General features: G+C 47.6%; 1 protein-coding gene across 1 annotated transcript in view; it reads left to right on the forward strand.

The window, feature by feature from the left end:
* LOC309808843 (forkhead-associated domain-containing protein 1-like) overlaps window positions 1-22892 on the forward strand; it is a gene marked incomplete at its 5' end in the record, with an annotated part of 203913 nt that overhangs the window by 59828 nt on the left and 121193 nt on the right. The window contains 10 exons of the mRNA XM_082629415.1: window positions 1394-1502; window positions 5403-5533; window positions 7792-7881; window positions 8909-9013; window positions 12759-12860; window positions 14742-14865; window positions 15552-15676; window positions 18590-18685; window positions 19109-19329; window positions 19866-20028. Of these exons, the coding sequence (XP_082485541.1) occupies window positions 1394-1502; window positions 5403-5533; window positions 7792-7881; window positions 8909-9013; window positions 12759-12860; window positions 14742-14865; window positions 15552-15676; window positions 18590-18685; window positions 19109-19329; window positions 19866-20028 (1266 nt within the window). The remainder of the gene's footprint in view (window positions 1-1393; window positions 1503-5402; window positions 5534-7791; window positions 7882-8908; window positions 9014-12758; window positions 12861-14741; window positions 14866-15551; window positions 15677-18589; window positions 18686-19108; window positions 19330-19865; window positions 20029-22892) is intronic.

Consider the following 22892-nt stretch of genomic DNA (forward strand, 5'->3'; position numbering starts at 1 on the left):
GGCCCACAGACCCAGCCGCACCGCGGCATGTGGGATCTTCCCGGACTGGGTCACGAACCCGCGTCCCCTGCATCGGCAGGCGGACTGTCACCCACCTCGTCACCAGGGAAGCCCCTGTATTTCCTCTTAATAACAACCACACTGGCGTTTAAGTGAGCCTGGCAAGGCTTACAAATGCACACATAAAGATTACCAACTACCTTCCCCAGAGACGGACGAGGGAAGTTGAAGCTAAAACACACCGTGAGGGCTTCCCTGGTGGCGCAGTGGTCGAGAGTCCACCTGCCGATGCAGGGGACACGGGTTCGTGCCCCGGTCCGGAAAGATACCACATGCCGCGGAGTGGCTGGGCCCCTGAGCCATGGTCGCTGAGCCTGCGCGACCGGAGCCTGTGCTCTGCAATGGGAGAGGCCACAACTGTGAGAGGCCCGCATACAGCAAAAAAAAACCAAAATAAACCCAAAACAAAAGAAAGAAAACACCCCGTGGGTAGTCAGAGGAGAGGACCGTCATAGCTCATCCCCCTGTGCCGTGTGCCAGGCTTGATCTGAGCACCTGTACACATGTTAACTTATTAAAATACTTCTAACAATCCTATCAGGTTGGGACTACCATCACCCCGCGTGCAGACTGAACAAAAGGAAACAGAATATGGTGTCCTCCTTGTGCTCACAAAGCCCGTTAACTGGCAGAGACAGGACTTGAAGGCCACAGTCCGGCTCCCGAGTCCATGCCATGCTTTACAGCCTCCAACTTCTCACGCTCATTCCTAGAGCCACCTGGGAAGGAGGAACCAGGCAACTAAAGACTGGGTTTGAATCAGACTCCACGTCTGACCAGCCACGTGATCCCGAGCAGGGGGCCTCGCCTCTCTGAGTCTCAATCTGGCTCCCTTGCAAAATGGGCACATTAATGGGAACGTCAGCCTTCAGCAACGCTGTGACGAGTATCAGTGTAGCATGTGTGAACGGGCTCTGTAAACTCTGGAGTGTTCTGTGAGGTATAAACTACCCTCTATTCTCATTAGAGGGAATTCATTTCATAACCTGCTCCCGGCTCTTGAACTTTGCTGTGCATCCAGTCAGTGCTGGATGATCTGGAACCAACAGCTGGTCTATTTATGGATGAAAACCCACAGGTCATAGGAAGACAGCAGCACCGGAGCCCCTGGGTGGCCACAAAGATAAGGTTCGTGTCTTGAGGACCAATGACATGGTGGTCACTGAAGGAACAGGCCCCTCCTGCCCCTTCCACTAGTGACAACGGAAAACCTTGGTTTCCCCAACACCCCGATCCAAGATCAGCCCGACTCTTTGCCCAACGTTGGAGAAGTACCGGCGTGTCCTGCAGGCCTGGCTGGCCCCCTCTGACTGTGTGTTGCCTCCTTCCACAGATCAGTGCCCTACAGCAAGGCTACAACCAGGTGCTGAGCCAGACCCTGGAAATCACCTCCCTGAAGCACGAGGCCGAGAACTTAAGGAGGGACGCCGCCATCACGTCAGGTGAGGCCCTTCTGCATTCAGGCCCCAGAGCTTCTGCCCTCCCGCTGCAGACATCACCAGTCAACCAGCGCACCTGTGCCCGTGACACGGGTGCAGCCTCAGGGATCACCCGTGTCGGTGCATTAGAGTTCTCCCTCAGTGGAGGTTTCTTGCCACCCAGTTCCGAGGGCAGGGCCTGGTAAATATTTGAGAGAATGGTATCTCTTGGCTACAAGGTCTCCTGAGCACTGGCCCCACCAGGGAGAACACAGGTCGCCTTGTGGCTTGGGTGGTTCCACAAAGCAGCCTGAGTGCAAACTAGAGCATGGACAAAATGGGGTCACTCCTTTAAGGCACCCATAGTCTCACCCATTTCAGCCAAGTGCACTTGGGCCCAAAGGAAACCATTTTCTAATTTGATCAGAGGTGGTTCCCTGATAAAGGGCTTGGGTTGGGAGAGGGGCAGCCAACGCACAGCTGTGACTGAGCTTTGATTCCCTGGATTCCTTCATTGCTTCCACATGTTTCTTGAGCTCCTTCTAGGTGTCAGGCCCCGTTCCAGGCTCCGGGGAGGGAGAGCCAAGCAAGACAGTCAGATTCCTGTACTCACAGATTTGGGAGGGGGTGACAGACAATAAAAGTAAACGGATGAATAAACAAGCCCACTTCAGAGAGCAGTGGTGCTGTGGAGAAAATAAACTGTGTGTCGTGGTGGCCAGCGCTTCAAGGGGGGAGGCCAAGGGGGACCAGCTTAGTGGGTGTGCAACCATGGAACTCAGGTGGGACTTGAACCCGTGGGCTGGGACTCGAACCCAGTCAGAACCCACTATCTTTTAATCGAGATCATGCATCTGGTCTCGGGACTTACTAAAGCTCAGGTTCTTTATGTCTCATCGCAGAAAGAATTCAGTGAGAGACAAAGTAAGAAGTGGATTTCTTTAGAGAGAAACACACTCCACAGACAGAGTGTGGGCCATCTCAGAAGGCTAGAGGCCCCCAAATATGGGGCGGTTAGTTTTTATGGGCTGGGTAATTTTATAGGCTAATGAGTGGGAGGATTGGGACAACTCTAATATTTTGGGGAAGAGGCGGGGATTTCCAGGAATTGGGCCAACACCCACTTTTTTTTTTTTTTTTTTCTGTACGCGGGCCTCTCGCTGTTGTGGCCTCTCCCGTTGCGGAGCACAGGCTCCGGACGCGCAGGCTCAGTGGCCATGGCTCACGGGCCCATCCGCTCCACGGCATGTGGGATCTTCCCGGACCGGGGCACGAACCCATGTCCCCTGCATCGGCAGGCGGACTCTCAACCACCGCGCCACCAGGGAAGCCCCACCACCCACTTTTTGACCTTTATGCTCAGCCTCGGAACAGTCCTGGTGCTGGTGCGTGTGTCATTTTGCTCATGTATTACAATGAGCCTGTAATGGGGCTCCAGTTCCCCTGGAAGTCGAATCTTATGCCCCCTTGGACCTAGCCGATTCTAACCAGTTTATGCTGTATCCTCCACGGCTATGTCCTTCTTTTAGAGAGGACCTGTTTCAGGTGGGCAAGGACAAGCCAAGGGCAAGCGAGGCTGCGTGGAGTGAACAGAGGATTGTGGGGCTGGGCAGGGTCGGGGGGTCTGGGTTTTTATTCCAAGGGTGTTGGGAATCCAGTGGAGTTTTTTAAGCCAAAACTGACATGCCTAGAGACCTGAAGAGGATGGGACCACTCACAGACGAGGGGAGGGAGAGAAGCAGGTGACAGGGAGGAGGCAGTGAGCCTCGGAGGGGCACATCACTCTGAAGGCAGCCAGCGCGTAGCAGGAAACATGCCCACAGCTGTAGAAGCCAGGCACAGCATTGAGTCGCACGTGAATCCCCATCTCTGTATGAATCTGTGCTTTTCTTCTGCCTCACTCTGCAACTTAATCACACCCAGCCCCACCCCCTGCTGCCCCCAGGTCTCTGCTTATTCTCCTCCCTCACTTGGGATGTCCTCAGATATTTTCTGAGCACCTCCCCCAGGCTAGGTGCTGTTCTGGGCACCAGGAATGGAAGGATGAACTCGCTGGTCCTCACCTTCCTCCCGTATGTCGGCCAGTGAAACCTCATCCAAGCATCAAGCCTGTCTCAGATCCCACCTTCTCCGATCAGGGAGTCGGACAGACCTGGGTTGGGATAATGCTTGAGATGGGCTGGACCCACTCAAAGTGTGGCAAGCCCCAGAGGGATTTCCAAGTAACTGAACTGTGTCCTGGAGGCAAAGCTCATTTTTAAAATGAAATTCTGGAGCATTTTGTGCTTTATTTCATAGACATTCTTGATTGAAACCTACCACTAAAACTGGGCCTGATGTTCTTTTAAGAAAAGAACCGTAGGAGATAACCCAATACCACTGCATTTATGCACCCTTCTTCCCACTTTTATTCAAAATGATACTACAATGCAAGAGGGAAGAGATATGGGGAGATATGTATATGCATAACTGATTCACTTGGTTATAAAGCAGAAACTAACACACCATTGTAAAGCAATTATACTCCAATAAAGATGTTTTAAAAAAATGATACTACAGTAATGGAGTAGTTATCTATTGCTGCATAACAAGTTACCCCAAAATGTAATGGATAAAACCCCAACCAATATTTATTATCTCCCCCAGTTTCTGTAGTTCAGGAATTTGAGGGGGGGGTGACTTAGTTCTCATGAGTTGCAGGCAAGATGTCGGCTGGGGCATCAGTCATGTCATCTAAAGCCTCGGGGGGAGGGCCTCCCTGGTGGCGCAGTGGTTGAGAGTCCGCCTGCCGATGCAGGGGATACGGGTTCGTGCCCCGGTCTGGGAGGATCCCATATGCCGCGGAGCGGCTGGGCCCGTGAGCCATGGCCGCTGGGCCTGCGCGTCCGGAGCCTGTGCTCCGCAACGGGAGAGGCCACAACAGTGAGAGGCCCGCATACCGCAAAAAAAAAGAAAAAAAAAAAAAAAAATTAAAGCCTCGGGGGGAGCCGGAGGATCCCCCTTCAAAATGGCTGCTCATGTGGCTATTGGCTGGAGGCCTTAGTCCCTCAGCACACATGCTTCTCTCTAGGGCTGTTTGAGTGTCGTCACGACACAGCAGTTGGCTTCCCCCAGAGTGAATGATTGGAGAGAGAGCAAAGAGGAGGCCACAGTGTGTTTTATGACCCAGCCTGAGAGGAAACAGTCCGTCATTTCCAGAGTATCATATTGGTTACCCATGGCAGCCCTATTCAGGGTGGGAGGGGCTACACAAGGCATGAATTCTAGGTGGTAGGGATCATTGGGCCCATTTTGGAAGCTGGCTGCCGAGAAAAATCATAGGCGCCATGGAACAAACATAATTTAGCCACTTTGTGTTCTTGGGACATACCGCATCATTTGACCCTTACAATAACTCTGTGTGGGACAGACAGTGGGAGGTGAAATAGCTTGTCCAAGACCACCAAGCTAATAAGTGGTAGAGAGGGGTCCAAACTCAGGACTGAGAAACCAACCACCCACCCCATCAATAGTGTCCAGCAGTTCCCTCTGCCACACGCCCGTCTCCTGGCCTCTGGAGAAGAATTCCTGGACCTTCCCTGTGCTGGGCCTTTGTTCCCCAGGCCCATGGTGTGGCCTCTCCTCCCGGCTTTGCCTGGCCTGTGCCCACAAGGGGCCCCCAAAGGCTTCTCCTCTCGCTGGTGCTGACTGCCCCTTATTCTCACTGAAGCCTCAAACCCTGTTCCGTGGACTTTGCTCTCATTCCCTTTCCTGCTCTGGGACCCTTGCAAAAAGCCCCCCAGTTCTAGGCGGGCACCGGTGGTGGCCCGGGTTTTGAACGTCTTGTCCGAACGTTGGCTGAGAGCCATGGTGTTGCCAAGAATCCTTCTTGCCTCTTTGACCTCCATGAGTCTTTTGTTTTGGTTTGGTTTGGTTCTTTTACAGAGATGGTGTCATCTTTGCAAAGAGACGTGTTAGTAAAGGATGGTCAAGTTCAACAACTACAACAGGAGGTGAATCAACTGAAAAGTGAGAACAAAGAAAAGGATCACCAGCTCGAAGCCCTCAGCTCCAGAGTGAGTGTCGGGTCATCAGCAAATTGTAGCTGCGAAAAGCAGACACAGTGGAGTCACATGACACACGGTGGTGAGATGAGGCCAGTGCCCAAGGACACAGGGAGGGTAGCTGCTGGGCAGGTGGCCAACTTCTCTGAAGCCTTTCAAAGGATAGCGTGTATGTGGCTCAGAAGAAGCATAATAGATTTTCAAATCCAGCAAACATTTTGTAACCCCTATTATAAATGAGTTTGTTTAATCCCAGCAACAAACCCACCTATGAGCATATACTGCCAGTACAAAGTTTAACATTAAACAGAATACGATCTCCCTGTGAGCAAGGATGACCACACGGCTGCATCGTGGTCCCAGCACCGCTGGTTCTCATAACTGTCTTCACAGCAGAACGTCTGAAGATCCAGATGCAAACACGCAGACGCTCATTTCTTCCTTAGACTTTAGTGTGTGGAATGTCTCTATGGAAGATGAACGTGGTAGGCAAGCAAAGAGCTTTTTACATGTAACTTTGACCCTTTGCAAATCTTGCCTTCAATGCTAACTTTAGAATCCTGACTCTATAGGATAAGATTTCTCAGTATTTGCATGATGTGCCTGTTTCTGTGAGTCAAGGTAAAACCTCAAAGCTTTCATCTCAGGTGGCAAGTCAGAGATTCCCAGAGGCTACCCGATAGCTAGGTCTGCATGGGGGTGGGGTGAGAACAGATCTTGAGGTTCCAAGGAAAAGGCACAGTAAGTAATACCTGGTACGTAGTACCATACCCAGTTTGGAGCTGGTGAAAGGCACTGCACGAGCTTTGGGATCAGACAGACCAGGGTCCCATCCCAGAGCTTTCTTTTATTGTAACTTATTTGGCCTCCATTTCCCCATCTGTGAAATGGGGATGACAAAATCGTTTTCTGAGAAGTGGGAGGCTGGTTTTCGTTGTGCTCTTCTGCCTCTGCCCCGGGTCAGCTGCCTGGCCAAGCCCTCTGCATTCGTTTCTCCCAAGCAGAGTGTCTTCCCAGGCATGTGCTATAGCTGTTTAATGTGGTGTGTGTGTGTGTGTGTGTGTGTGTGTGTGTGTGTGTGTGTGTTGGGGACGGGAAGGGGATGCAGAGCTGGTGCTAAGTACAAGGAATCTGCAAAGACAGCACCTGCTTGGCTCTTCTACCTCCTGAAGTGCATTTGGATGATTTATGTCCCCGTTTCCCCTTCCTCGTTGACCTTGGAATGAGGTCCCTTCTCCTCTAGACTGTGCTGGCCAATAGCACAAGGGCTCGTCATCACCAAGGGTACTGCTCTTGTGAACATTTGAGATGCCTTTTTTTTAATGACATACATCATGTGTGTTAATTTTAGAAAAATAAGTAGATGACATTGAGAAGAAAAAATAAAAAGAGAGGAGAGGAAATGCTACCTTCAGAAATAAGTGTTAATATTTTCATGTATGTTCTTCCAGTCTTATTTCTATATATTGCCTAGAAATCAATCAATCAATCATTTTATAGTTAATTTATACTATGCACATTTTTAAAATTTTTAAATGCTTACTATTTTCCCGTGCTAATAAATCAACGCTCTTATCATTCGTCTTAAAAGCTACATACTTTCTCCTGGATGTACCCAGTGTTATAAAGTGGTCTGCTGTTATAAACAACACTTGGGTTGTTTCCTCTTTTTTTTTTTTCTTCCACTGTTACTGACAATTCTGTGAAGAGCATCCTTGAAACTACAGATTTACTTATTTCTCCAGTCATTGTCCTTAAGGTACATTCCTAAAGTGGGAATTGCTGGGTCAAAAGAAGGCACATCCATCCTTATGCCCTTAATGCCTGTTGCCAAGCCGCCCTCGGGCAAGACAGCTCCGTTTACCCCTCCACACCAGTCGGGGCAGTTGTGTCTTTGAGATGCAACCTGCACAATAGCCCTAAGATGGACCTGAGCTCACTGGCTCAGCCCCCTCCGCCCTCACTGGTCACAGCGTGAAAACATCCCAATTCCTGCACCCTAAGTCCCCAGACTCTACAAAGCTGGATTTCCCCTGCAGTGAAGTTTGCTGGCTTTTGAAGAGGAACTTAGATGCTCTATTCCTCAGAACTCAGGAGAGGGGTGAACTGGGAAGGACTGCAGGATCCCCTGCTCCCATCACACAAATGGTCTCGCCTCTCAGAATTCAGAGGTGTGATTGGGTTATACAACAGGAAACACTCCTGGGCATGAACACAGGTACTTGGGACCCCCAGCCAAGCCCCCGTGGCCTTGTCCTTTTTCTCCACAGTGCTCAGTGCTGAAAGAAGAGTTACAGAAGGAAGATGCCCAGAAGGAGAAGTGGGAAGCCCAAGAGAAAGAGTTAAAACTCTGCAAAACCGTGCGTTGAACCTCCTGACCCCTAGGTGTCCACTGAAAGCCTAGATTGTGGCCTTGAGGGTTTTGGAGGGGTTCCTTGGCCCATTAGCTAGCACAAGCTCTGGGGCTTTCTGGGTGTTTGTCTGTTAATGTAGTCTCCTAATTCTTTGATTTGCTGGCCTCAAAGAGATGGGTGAAAAGACCATGGAAAACACACTCTCCCCAGATTTTCTGGGCAGTTGGCTCAAGGCCCCTCATCAGGTTTCCCCTGGGGAAAGGGACGGGAGGTGGCCACCGTATGCTGCTAGAAATTCACCGTGGTCCCTACCCCTGGACTTGTGATGCCCAGACTTTCATGATCCACTGTCACAAGTTTTATCACAGCCCTGAGCACTGTTATTAACACAACTCTTCTTGAAGTATTTTTACTTAAATACATTCAATTTTACAACAATTCATAAAAACAAAATAAAAAGCAAATGTATCACTGGCCTTGTATGGAAGGTGAACATAAAAATGAATACAATGAAAAGATGACCACTCAATGTAAATGTTCACCCCCTGTACCGGCCCGAACCCTCGTGCACATCACCAGGCATACGTTTTCCATCCGTTGGGAAGGACGGTGCCTGGGACGGGAGCAGGAGACATGTGTTCTTCTCTCTGTCAGGAGCACACTTCTCTGCCTCAAATGAGAAAAAAGAAAAATGTCATTGTTCTTTTCTTCCAAACTGTGCCCATTGTGTCTTCCAAACAGCCCTTATTTAGATTGAACTCAAAAATGTGCCCCAAGGAAAGAGACTCTAATGAGTGGATAGGTATCTTGTACTGTTTAATCCAGGATCCATGCTGATCTTCAAAAGAAACTCAAATTTTCCCTCACCCAGCCCTTTCATTGCATCCGTTGAAAGAAAGTCTACTTTGCCTCAAATACGTGGAATTGTCCCCCAAGGGAAGGAGTTAAGCGAATCCCAGACTAGGTTTCTGCCTTAATGAACCGGATGAAATGAGTTGTGAAGTTGACTTCCCTGTTGTTGGAACTCTTTCAGCAAATCCATGACATGGAAAAAGAAATGAGGAAGCTCAGGGTGGAGCTGAAAAGGAGCAGTACCGAGCAGAGCCTGATCTCTATGACGCTGTGGGAAAAGAGCAAGGTATGGCAGGGACAGGTCGGCCTGGGAACCACTCTGGGGCCAGCACTCCACCTGCATCATCTCTGTTCATCCTCACAATGACCCCATGCGGTCTATACTGGTATTAACCCCACTTTACAGTCGGGAAAACTGGGGCTCACAGAGGTGAAGGAAGTTATCCAAGTTCACTTGCATAAAGTAGTTGTGGCAGAACTTGAATCCAGGTCTGCCTGACTCCAAAGCTCCTGTGTGTAACCACAACCCTAGACTGCCTTCAGATCTTAATTGTGAAATTATCTAAGAAAGAATTGATCCATTAAATCAAGTTTGCCAATGATGTTGATCCAACTTAAATTCTCATATTGATTTTTTTTTGTCTTTTTGTTCCATCATTGAGAATGTTTTTAAAAATCTCAACATGTTTGTCATTTGTGTGTTTCTTCTTTTAATATGAACGATTTTTGCTTTATATATTTTGAGGCTGTGTTACTAGGTGCATATAAATTTAGAATCCTAATACTTCCTGTAGAGCAAAACTTTAGATCATCATGAAATATCCCTTTTCATCTCTAGTAGTGTTTCTCCCTTAATGTCTCCTTTGTCATTTAGCTTCACCACTGGCTTTCTGTTGGTTAGAGTTTTCATACCATATCTTTTTCATATGTTCTCTGTCAATTTTTGTCTTAAGGTTTAGACATATGCCTTCAGATAGCGTATCATTTTTACAAAATCCAGTTTGACAATCTTTGACTTTTAGTCCATTTATATTATGTAATTACTCGTGTACTGGGGTTTAAATCTACCTTCTTGCTCAATACCAGATGTACCATCTGTGGTATGTTCCTTTTTCTCTCCTTTCTTGCCTCCTTCTGAGTGGATGGTTTTCTCTTATTCCACTTTCCCCCTCTATTAGCTTGGAAATATTTCACTTTTTTACTATTCTCTTAGTAATAGTAAGACAATAGCATTCATCCTTGACTCACCAAAATCACACATTAATTAAGTTTTTCACTCTTCTACTATTCTCTTAGTAGTCATCCTGAAGACTACAATATGCATTCTTTTTTTTTTTTTTTTTTTTTTTGCGGTACGCGGGCCTCTCACTGTTGTGGCCTCTCCCGTAGTGGAGCACAGGCTCCGGATGCACAGGCTCAGCGGCCATGGCTCACGGGCCCAGCCGCTCCGTGGCATGTGGGATCCTTCCGGACCGGAACACGAACCCATGTCCCCTGCATCGGCAGGCGGACTCTCAACCACTGCACCACCAGGGAAGCCCTGCATTCTTAACTTACCAAGAGGCAATAGTAGTTGATAATTATGCCCTTCTCCTTGACAGTGCAATGAGTTTCAAACACCTTAACTTCACTTACCCCCTCCAGATTTATAAGCCATTGCTGTAATTTTCTAAACTTCTCTTGATACTTAAAACCCCACAAGACATTATTAGTGTTTTTCTATAGTCAGTATCATATCCACACATTACCCTTACTGTTGCTTGTCTTTTCTGCATCTCTGATCACCCACCTGGGTTCATTTTTCTTGTGTCTGAAGAATACCCTTTAATGTTTTCCCTCATTGTGGCTCTGCTGATGACAAATTCTCAAATGTGCCTGTGTGTCTGTCTGGAGATGTATATTTAACCTTCACTCTTAAAACACATTTGACTGCGTATTGAATTCTACAATGGCAATTCTTTTCTTTCAGCACATTAGATACAGCATTAGATATGTCACTATTGTCTTGTGGCTCCTATTATTTCTATTTAGAAGTCATCTGTAAGCCTAACTGTTGTACCTTTGCATAATCTGTCTTTTTCTCCGGTTGCTTTTAAGATTGTCTTTTCCCTTGATTTCCAGCAGTTTTATTATGGTTTATCTAGGTGTGGATTCAGTTTTATTTACCTCGTTGAGTTCGTAGGGGCTTCTTGAATCCCTGGCTTGGTGTTTTGCCTTAGTTCAGGTGCTTGGGCTCTGTACCACACAGGCAGTGGGGAGCTACTAAGGCTTCTGAACAAGTGACTGATGCAATGACATTCGTGGACAGTAATCAGGGTGAAAATGGTAGTTACAATTTCTCACGTACTAGGAGTTACCTTGAACATTTCATCTCTTCATCTTCACAACAGCGCTGTGATCTAGAAATCATCCTCTCCATTTTACAGATGAGAAAGTCAAGGCTACTAGTTACTAGTAAAGTAACTAGCCCAATGGCACAGTCGGTTTTGTCTGACTCCAGGTTCGTCTGACTTCAGTGACCCTGGCGTAGCAAACAGCCACATGCTACTGTTTACACTGAAATTAATGAAAATTAACTAAAATTTTTAGTTCAGTTCCTCCATCACACCATCCCCATTTCGAGTGCTCGATCCCCAGATGTGCCTGGTGGCTGCCATATTAGACAACACAGCCTCGCTCAGAGTACCTGTATCATTGCAGAAAGTTCTGTTGGACAGAGCTGCCTTACAGCTGGGTAACTCTCACAGTACCGTTAAGATTGCACTGGAAGAAACTAAACTCGAGGCGAGGAGGCCACTTGTCACAGTCTAGCTTGCATGTGAGAGGGGTTGGAGGACAGGCGTGAGACCCCCGAGTGTGAGAGAGGGAGCAGGGCGGCTGTTGAAGGTGACTCTGAGGCTTGGGGACGGGAACGGGGGCTGTTCATGCAGAGCACAGATAAGGGCAGAGTCCAAGGCTGGACTTGGCTTTTGCAGCATATGAAAAAGGCTGCTGACATAGAAGTCAGAGCATGTTTAGACCTGGGAGAAAACTAAGGCCCAGAGAGCTTAGATGACTTTTCCAAGGTAACGGAGCTGGGTAGAGGCTCTTCCACTGGACCACACTACTCAGAAGAAAGCTCTTAAGGGCTTTTCTGGGTCTTTTATTACATCCCTGTGATCCCCCTCTTCAGATCCCTAAAAAAACAGCCTGTGAATTTGTTTCAGCACAAAAACTTTCCATTTATTTACGAGAGTTTGCCTCATTTCCTGTTAGTGCCAGGGCCCAGGGCTCAGCAGGTGCATCCAAGAACTGAGCAGCTGCGAGGCCTACACTGGCCAGCCAAGGGTAGCGTGGAGCACGCCCAAGCTTACCGTGTGTTGACTGTTACCCAAGCAAGGGGGGAAAAGTAGGCAAGCTTCTCCACTTTAAAGGCCTTCCTTGGCAGGCTGCAATTCTTAATAGACATTGCTTTGGCAAGCCTCCAGAGCGGTTACCACCAGTGAGTGTGCTCAAAGTGGTGACGACAAACAGTTATGATAATAAACCCAATCATAACATTTCCAAGTACCCATCACGAGTTATTAGAACGAGACTGTACGGCGGACATTCCCGTCCACCTTTCATAGGTTACAACGGTACTTAACACACTCACAGAGCCCTTAAGCACTATTCCAAACATTGAATCCCCACAATAACTCTATGCAGTGATACTAGTATCATCATCCCCATTTGACGGATGAGGACACTGAGTCACGGAGCAGTGAAGTAACTTTCCGAGTGTCGTACGGCTGGTTAGGGACCGAGCTGGGATGGGAGTGTGAGGTAGAACATACTTGAGGCCCGGGTGCAGAGCTCGGCCCTTTCCCATAGGGGGCAACTCCCTGTGAGTTTGCCTCCACCCTGTGCATGCCTGTGACCCCTGCTGCTGGGCTGCAGCTGTCCCTACCCCTCAGGGACTCCCCCACTGCCATTAGCCCCCCTAGAAGAGTTTCCCCAGAGGGCATGATGATCACATTAGCAGCAAGCCCTCGGTTTCATCATCCTTTCAGGTTGAAGAGAAGCTTCGGCAGGATTCCAGAAGGAAATTGCTTCAGCTGAAAGAAATGAGGAACAGAGCAAACCTCATTAAAGCCAATTTGGAAAGGGCAGTAGGTCAGGTAGGCGTGCTGCAGAGCCCCTTCACGGGCCCATGCTCTCCACGGAATCCCGCACCCAAGCGGCCGGCAGGGATGAATGAGGAGGAAGACGGCCTGCCTTAGTTCACCCACTTATTTTCTATACGAAGAAGTGTCTAGAAAGAACTAGAGCTGAGATTCTATCTAGATCTAGAGTCTGAGCTTTTAACCACGATGCTCTACTACTTCGCTATTAGTTACTAAGCTAAGCATCATTTTTCTGTGTTTTGAAGAAAGTTTCGTGAACCTTTGTCCCGCCCCCAAAGGTAGTGGAAATGACTGCTGCGTTAGTCCTGTCCCCCATCAGCTGCAGTTCCCCTTCCCCTCATTTCAGATGAAGATCAACAGTTCTCGGGAAACTCAGCAGTATTTGCTGCAAGAAGAGTTACCCCAGCATCTGGCAGAGAAGGAGAAGCTGACCGAGGAAAGACCGCAGCAAGAGGAGAAGCTGAAAGCCAGAGTCAAGCGGCTAATGGCAGAGGAATCGGTAAGGTGGTCCCCGTCCTTCTCTTTACTACTGGAAACTGATGAAATGGGCTTTCCTATGAGAAACAGAGGGCATGTACTTAGATGGAGGAATCTCAGCAACTCCTTGTTGGGAACTAAATTAATTAAAGAGGGTGAATGATGTAGGAGGAATTAACATGAAGCTTGAATCCTAAAACTCAGAGATCAACTTGAAGATCAACTTGAAGAGGCAAGGTTATTGAAATGTCTAGAAATGGTACTTTGTTTATATACCGCAGCTGATTTTATTGATACAAATCCCAGTCGTTACTGCGGCTCCTGGTTTGTGTCTAAGTGTGTGCAAGACCAACCAATAGTATTTCAGTCTTTCTCTTCATGCATATCAGGGGAAACACATGGCCAAAACTGCTACTTACTTTTCCAGAAACCAGCCAATTAGAGGATACTTTACAGTGGCACCTCTCAACTCAAAGGTGTCCACGGATCATATGGGGATGTTGTTGAAATGCAGATTGTGACTCAGCAGGTCTCGGGTGGGGGGAGCCTGGGATTCTGCATTTCTGAACAGCTCCCAGCTGGTACCGATAGCACAGCTCTGCAGACTACATTTTCAGCCACAAAGTCTGAGAAGAAGGTTTTCCCCAAGTTGGCCGATAAGAACCACCTGGGGCTTCCCTGGTGGCGCAGTGCGTTGAGAGTCTGCCTGCCGATGCAGGGGACACCGGTTCATGCCTCGGTCCGGGAGGATCCCACATGCCGCGGAGCAGCTGGGCCCGTGAGCCATGGCCACTGAGCCTGCGTGTCCGGAGCCTGTGCTCCGCAACCGGAGAGGCCACAAGAGTGAGAGGCCCACGTAACGCAGAAAAAAAATAAATAAATAAAAGCCCCTCCAGGGACTTCCCTGGTGTTCCAGTTATTAAGACTCTGTGCTTCCGCTGCAGGGGGCGCGGTTTCGATCCCCGGTCAGGGAACTAAGATCCCGCATGCCTCATGGTGCAGGCAAAAAAAAAAAGCCCCTCCAGGAGCAAATTTGATGTGATTGTTCAGAGATGAGACCAGAATGACAACAAGTGGAAACCCAAGCTTAGAAGAACATTAGAAGAAAAAAAGAAATAAAACATGGGGAGGGAACATAGGGGGGATCTCTTATTTATAATGATGCTAAGTAGGTAGGAAAGTTGGAAATCTTCCTAGATGTGACTTTGTATTCGAAATGAAATTTTTAAATTCCTTCTCTGCTGAAGCCCTGTAATGATATTTTCCAAGGTACTAAGTAAGTGACAGGGTTTCTGCTAATCCATGATTTGTTCATGTTTCTTCAAATACAAGAGAGTGAGATTGTGATCACTGATAAAGCTGCTGTCCTCACCATTCTGGCCACAGGAGCAGTCCTTCAGTGATCTAGGAGCCAAGTGCAAAGGGTCCCGACATGAGGAAGTCATTCAGTGTCAGAAAAAGGCCTTATCTGAGCTTCGTGCGCGAATTAAAGAACTTGAGAAGGCCAGCTTGTCAAGTAAGTTTCCTCCTGCTTAGTCATCCCTCTGTGCTGAGAACCATGGGCCCCAGACTTGAGGGTTCACTTTAGGGACTAAACAATTTGCCAGGACCACCATCTTCTATCCCCATCATTTCATAACTAAAAAAACATAGTTATAAAAAAAAGATGGGCAGGAAAAAAAATAGATGTGTAGGCATGAGCTCAGAGTCAAGAGCAGGCCTTGATATTAAATAAACAGGATTTCATGAAAAACTCAGAACCTTGTCCTTCTTTTTCTTATTTCACTGTGGCCCAGTGGAAACTTTTTCATAGACGCATGCTGTGCAAGGACCAACCTTGGGGAACTTCCCAGGATAAATACCCTGTTTAGAGGGAATAGGGCTTTCAAGAAACCAAGCTTGCTGCTGGGTGGAGCCCTGGGCTAGGACACAGAAGCCTGGGTTCAAGTCCATCCTCACACCTGTGGCCGAAGGTTCCCCCTCAGTGCCCCCGCCCTGGGAGGCTGCAGCCTCATATGAGCTGTGTGGCCTTGGACAAGTCATTTCACCTCTCTGGGCCTCGATGCCTCACCTGCCAAGGGAGGATGGTGAGCTAATTAGTACTGGCCTGTGGTAAGTGTCCAGTAAATAGCAGCTGTGACTTTTACATGCAGTAACTTCTTCCTGAGCCTTTCTTTTGAGTGTAAATTATTTCTTTTATAGATCACAAGGACCACATGGATGAATCATTTCTAGACTTAAAGACCCTCGGGATGGAAAAAAATGTTCGGAAAATATTGGATGCAAAACCTGACTTGCCAACTTTTTCAAGAGTAGAGATCCGAACGGTAACCAAAGAAACTTTGTCTCTGCATTGACTGACACGTGGGGAGGGTGGGCATGAGGACAGACACAAGCCGTGTGCCCTGGCACCACTGTATACATCATTGGTTCGAGGCCAGGTCCTCCCTGATGGGCTAACACCTGTATGGACTGGTTGGTGCCTGGCCGTACCAGTGATCCAATGTTTGAATAGAAAGGCGGCTTCCCATCGTGTACAGCATGATATAACATTGCACTGATGCTGGCCCGGACAATCTCTGGGCCCTCCTTTTCACATCACATGTTATATTCTGCAGAAAAGATTCAACAAGCTAATGTACAACATTATGTCATGAGCTTGCCTAACATTTGCTTTTTGCTATAAACTGAAAAACATGAACACATAAAGGGCATCAGAAGGGAGCCATGATGATTAAGAAGACACAAGTTCTAGAATCAGAAACCTGTGTCCTAATCCCAGCTCTGCAAGCTCTGTGACCTTGGGCAGCCTCCTAACCTTTCTGGGACTTCAATTTCCCAGCTGTAAAATGATGATGGAAAAATTAAAGGAGATCATTATGTAAAGTGCTTATCCCAGTGCCTAGCTCATAGCGAGCACTTTAATAGATGATAGTTATTATTGTCAAACAGTATTTAAAGAGTATTATCCAAGAAAACCTTCCTTTCTTAGGGAGCATAGTTTGTGTTTTCCAGGATTTTCAGAAGTAATTTGATTGTTAGGTTGAAGGTGCCCTGTATCCTAAATGGATGTTTGATCGGGTGTTTGATTGACACATGACAGTGGACAGCTCTGATCAGCGTGGCTTGCTGCGGCAGCTGGTCTAAACCAGCTTTGGGAAAACATAATAAAGCCATCCTCTCTGTACCAGCATTTTCTCCTACAATTTTTCTAGACATTTGCTCACACTTCTAGAGATGTGAGTCTTCAGAAATGTGTTGGTTTTCCTGATAAAATCGAACCTTCCTTCTCTGAGGCTGGGAGTGGAGGGACCGTCTCAAGGTGGGGAGCTCAGCTGGATCTCATGTCCTGATGGTCCTGCTTCCAAGATTGACCTTCCCCTTGGCAACAAGCCCTCATCCCACCACTGACACCACAGAGCAGGAAAACTCCTAACTCTCAATCCTCCAAGGTTGGCAGTAATTAAAGGAAAGAGCAGGAGGAAGAATAGCTGACATCTGTGAACTGCTTACTGTGTGCCAGGCGTTGAGCTCAGCCGGCTCCATGCCTTATGTCATTGAACCATCGTAGCAGCCTTGTGTCATAGTTACTATTATTGTCCCCATTTAACAGATAAGAAAAATTAAGGCTTCAGGAGGTCAAGTACCTCACCCAAGGTCACAGAATAATGATTGAAGACACACCAGGGGTGTGTCCCTGGTGGTGTGTCTGCTAGCCTGCAGAGACCGGGTGGGGACTGCGTGCTTGGATCCTGTAGCCCAGGCTCTTCCTTAGTGACCCTCCCCTCAGGAAAAGAGGGGGCGTCTGGAGAGGTACAGAGGATGCAGCTCAGGGTAGCTGAAGACACTGAGCAGCATCTCAGGTTCTTTTTGCAGCAGATCTGCCTGGTTTATTGTCATCTTCAGATACCCTCTTTTATTCTCATCTCCATAGATACATAGACAAATATGTCCACTCTTGTCTATCACAGTCACTTGGGGGCCTTTATATTTTTGTAGTTGTTTTTTTTAAAATCTCAGAGGTTTTCAGGGTAGTGCCAACAAATGCTAGGGCTAAGAGATGCTCATGGCAAGCATTAAAAGCCAATTTATTTTTTAAGGAGTCTTATTATGGTTATTTGTGGTCGTTCAGATCACGTCCCCTATTCAGTCTGGTGGCCTTTCCATGCAGTCAGTTGGGCTTCCAACAGCCAGCTGGCTGGTTGGGGTCTTAGGGAGATGCAGCTGCAAACACTATCTGCATTGTCTCTGGAAAGGGTCTGAAGTGATGCTCACCCACCAGGTTCCAGAACTAGGAGAAGGTTGGGCCAAATTTTGTGAGGGTATGGTTTCTGCTGCACAGAAATGAGATTCCTTTAATAAAAAGGAGGGAGGCTATTTTCCACTTAACCTTCATTCGTTCATTCCACAAACATGCCCACTATGCACCACTCGGTGCCAGGTGCCATGCTGGGCACAAGGAGGGAGATAGTGAGCAAAAGCCGCATGGTCCCCATTTTTCTGGAGCTTGTCTTCTCAACATCAGCGGTACTGATTTTTTGAGCCAGGTAACTCTTTGTTTGGGAGACTGCCCTATGCATCGTGGGGTGTTTAGCAGCATCCTTGTCCTCTACCCACTAGACGCCAGCAGCAATTATGACAACCACAAATGTGTCCAGGCATTGCTAAATGTCCTGGAGGGGGTAGGGTGGCCAGAGTCACCCCCGGTTGAGAACCACTGGCCTAAAGGGAAGACAGACGAGACGGTGGCCAAAGAGCGGCACAAGTGATGCATCATTTCAAAGGCAGTCGTGCTCTGAAGGGGTAGGAACACAGTCATAAAGAAAGCAGTTCACAGAGTCAGACTGGATTTAAAACCAACTCTCTTGGCATGGACATATATACACACACACGCTACCAAAGGTAAAATAGATAGCTCGTGGGAAGCAGCTGCATCGCACAGGGAGAGCAGGTCGGTGCTGTGTGTCTACCTAGAGGGGTGGGATAGGGAGGGTGGGAGGGAGACGCAAGAGGCAGGGGATATGGGGATATATGGATACGTATAGCTGATTCACTTTTTGATACAGCAGAAACGAACATACACCATTGTAAAGCAATTATACTCCAATAAAGATGATATAAAAAATCAACTCTCTCAAATTATTTTTTCCAGTTCTTGCATTATTCTTTGGGTTATTCTTCTGGATGTAGAAAATCATAATGGAATGCCAAGTGAGTTTTTTTCTTTTGTTTTATTTCAGCCTCAAAATGGCCTTTCCAGCCCAGGGTCCATCATGGCCACTGAGAAGATAGGGAAAACGGATGTGGCTGAGGCTTTAGATCTTAGTGAAAAGCTGGTAGGTATACCCAGCATCAGTCCCCTCCTGTCCAAACCTGCGTGCCCTGCAGGTAGTTTAAACATCAACTCCACATACATTTTAGTTGTTACAGTAGCTCCACGAGACCCATCTCCTATCCCAGCATGGGCTGGAAATTGCAGAGCCCAATTCCTTGCAAGACTGGGTAGTAAGAATGAATGTTTATGTCTGTTGTCATTCCCCCTCCACCCCTCCCCCCAATTCTCAAAAAGGCATAGTGTAAATGGATGCGGGGGAAAATGAAAGTCCTACTAAAAGCCCCAAATGCACTCATTTGCAAAGCATGTGTTTCTTCTCTGCAACTGCAGAAAATGAATGAAACAGAATTAGACGTTTGCCTCCTCAAAGTGGCCACCAGCGGTCTTGGGCCAGGCCTCTTACCTGTGAAACGCTTTCTCGTAGTACTTGGATATGAGCAAAACCCTCGGGACTATGCTGAACATCAAAGATATGTCAGGTCACGTGTCCATGAAACACCTCTCCCCAAAAGAGAGGGAGAGAGTCCACCAGCTTCGACAAAGAGACCTGTACCTGGTGTTTGATAAGATCACCCTACTCAAGAACCAGCTGCAGAGGAAAGAGGAGCTTTTGAGACGATACGAGAAGGACATTGAACAGCTCAAGTATGGCCCGTGTCCCCGGCAAAAGGCCCAGGCCTCCATTCTCCAGGCTAAACCTCGGTGCAGCTGCAGACCCGTAGGGACCAGGACAAGAGGACAGAGGCCTGGGTGTGGAGTGGGGAGGCGGGATGGTGACTCAGGGCCTGATGGACCCAAGTCTCTGGGCAAGAAAGCAGCAGTTAGAGTACCCTACTGTTAAGGAATAAGGTGCACCTTTTATAAATGTGTCTGATGTTTCACCATGTGTGTGCTTTTCATAATTCCATCCTATTTTCAGTGGTATCCGTTCCCCCACCCTCTCTGGGAAATTGGGAGGGGCTGGTAGCATAACCTGTGCCCCCTTCATGCTGCACATCCACAGCCAATGGGCTATTTATTCTGCCCTCTAGTCCCCACATCTTCAGCCTTCCCCCAACTTGTAAGGAAACCGCGAAGCCAAGCGTATATGGAAGTGTTCTGAGGATCTCCCAGGTCGGGAGCATTGGTGGTGAGTGAGAAAGCTGAGGAGAAAAGAGACTTTGTCTCTCCTGTGTGCTCAGGCAGAGCAAAGTGTCGGTTCAGATGTACCAGTCACAGGTGGCAAAGCTGAAGGACATCTTCAGAGAGGCCGAAGAAAAGGCGCCGCTGAAGGAGGCCCTGGCGCACATGGAAGAGCGGCTGCACCAGGAGAAGAGGGTCACCAGGGCGATCAGGCAGCAGAAGGTGAGAGGTCCCTGCTCGGAGCAGAGCCTCTGAGGCTGCCCCTCAGCTCCCTTTAGAAACAGCCAACTGAGGTCCCAGTGGGATCCAGGCAGCACAGAATGCATTCGCTCATTGCAAAGGAAGGTGGCAGAATAGCTTTAGCGTTAGGCAGACTTAGGTTTAGACTCTTGTTCTGCCATTTACTGTGTGGCTTCAGGCAGCTTTTTTTTTTAACATCTTTATTGGAGTATAATTGCTTTACAGTGTGGTGTTCGTTTCTGCTGTATAACAAAGTGAATCAGCTATATGCATACGTATATCCTCACATCCCTCCCTCTTGTGTCTCCCTCACACCCTCCTTATCCCACCCCTCTAGATGGTCGCAAAGCACTGAGCTGATCTCCCTGTGCCATGCAGCTGCTTCCCACTAGCTATCTGTTTTACATTTGGTAGTGTATATATGTCCATGCCACTCTCTCACTTCGTCCCAGCTTACCCTTCCCCCTCCCCATGTCCTCAAGTCCATTCTCTACATCTGTGTCTTTATTCCTGGCCTGCCCCTAGGTTCATCAGAACATTTTTTTTTTTTTAGATTCTATATATATATGTCAGCTTAACCTCTCTGAGACTCATAGTCTAGCTTGCCTCTATTTTTTTAAACTTTCTTTTTTTTTAAGTTAATTTTTATTTTATATTGGAGTATAGTTGATTTACAGTGTTGTGTTAGTTTCAGGTGTACAGCAAAGTGATTCAGTTATACATACACATATATCTATTCTTTTTCAGATTCTTTTCCCATATAAGTTATTACAGAATATTGAGTAGAGTTCCCTGTGCTATACAGTAGGTCCTTGTTGATTACATATTTTATATATAATAGTGTGTATATGTTAATCCCAAACTCCTAATTTATCCCTCCCCACCACATTTCCACTTTGGTAACCATAAGTTTGTTTTCAAAGTCTGTGAGTCTGTTTCTGTTTTGTAAATAAGCTCATTTGTATCATTTTTTTTTAGATTCCACATATAAGTGATATCATATGATACTTGTCTTTGTCTGACTTACTTCACATCGTATGATAGTCTCTAGGTCCATCCATGTTGCTGCAAATGGCATTACTTCATTCTTTTTTATGGCTGAGTAGTATTCCACTGTATATTTGTACCACATCTTCTTTATCCACTCCTCCATCGACATTTAGGCTGCTTCCATGTCCTGGCTGTTGTGAACAGTGCTTTGTGAGACTCATAGTCTAGCTCGTCTGTATTTTTTTAACTTTTGATAATTCGTGTATTTTATCTTGTTCTTTCTATCCAGATAACTGTTTTTTCTACCAGTTTTATTGAGACATAATTGACACACAGCACTGTACTGAGCTTAAGGGTGTCCAGCATCATGATCTGACTTCCCTGCCTCCTGAAAAGATGACCACAATTAGTTGAGTGAACAGCCCGAGTGTTTTTAAAGGCGGCGCTTCTGATTTTCATTGTTCTGCCAGGTGCCAGGGATACACCGAGGAATAAGCTCTCTGAGAATAAAGATTTGGGTTTCCTCTTCTGAGTAGCCAGAATAGTACTCCAGTCTTTCTGATTTGGGGCTGTGTATTTGTACACGCATGCTTGCGTGTATCTGTGTACATGTGAGTATGTGCTGTGGGTTGGCATGTGTGTGTATTTGTATGTGTGTGTTTGTTGCCTTCATGAGCTCTAAGGAGGCCAAGGTCATAGAAGGGTGCCCTTCTCCTCAACCAGGAGGTGATGGTCAGATAGTTCTTTGCAGAAGCCTGCCCTCCATCCTGCGAACCTTCCAGGCAATAGGTTTCCAGACAGCAGGCTCTCTGGCTTAGAGCCCCAGAAATGAAAAGTGGCTGTCCTGCTCTGAGGGAGCCTGGATGCAGTGTTTCCAGTGCTCACTGCTCTGAATTAAACATCACAGGCCTTAGTCTGTGTGTGACATGGGGCTGCCTCAGGCAGAGGACAGTTTCCTTTCACACCAAGCAATGCCAGGGAGAGCTGGGCCAGTGACAGAGTTGTGACTTTCCCTTTGATGTGCCCTCTGGAGAGCTCACCCCTCCCCAAGGTGCCCACCCCCGCCCCCAGGGCTTGGCAGACTAGGTCCCAAAGCAGAGACACCAGACCACAGAATGGGACAGAGAAGGGCCCCAAAAAAGCCATTGTCATGTACTGAAAACCTGAGGATTTACATAATGAGGTTTCACATGCATTATTCCTGGGCTGCATCATTCACACACAACGCAAGGGACATGCCAGCCTGTTTGGCGCTGGACATCCCTCAGCAGAGAAGGGTCTGAAATGGCCAAGCTGAACCTGTGTCAGGGTCCCCAGAAGAGCTACAGCTAGAAGCTTTCAAATTCGTGGAGTTCACAACTGGGGGAAAGACTTACCAAGGGACAGGCACCTGCTCCACACCGCACATGCTTCATCTCTCCCATCAACCCGCAAGGGATGCTGGCAAGTGTCAGCCCCTTAGAGAGAGGGGAAAGGTGAGTTGACAGAGGGTACCGTTCCCTGGCTACTAAGTGGCAGAAACAGGATTCCCTCCCCACCTGCTGCCCTCCCCCGCCCATGTTCACTTTTCCACACCCCCTCCTTCTGTGTCTCCCTTACCAGGGTGGCCCCCTTGGATACATCGCACCATTGCTCCTGGGGGTTTCACTCCAGGACTCAGGTTTGCATTTCATGCTTGTTGTTAATATGTCGTCAGAAATCCCTGTTTGTCGGGAAGAAAACAATAATACATTTGAAAGTTTTGCTGGATCCTAAAGGGCACTTATATACATCTGTCTTGGCATCCGTTCCTTCCAGGGAGTAGATCTTCGTTGTCTTTAAGCAGAAAAGAACAGAAAGTAGAATTCCTCTTTCCT

Source organism: Mesoplodon mirus, assembly GCF_964341445.2.
Source record: "Mesoplodon mirus genome assembly, chromosome: 7".
NCBI classification, from domain to species: domain Eukaryota; kingdom Metazoa; phylum Chordata; class Mammalia; order Artiodactyla; family Ziphiidae; genus Mesoplodon; species Mesoplodon mirus.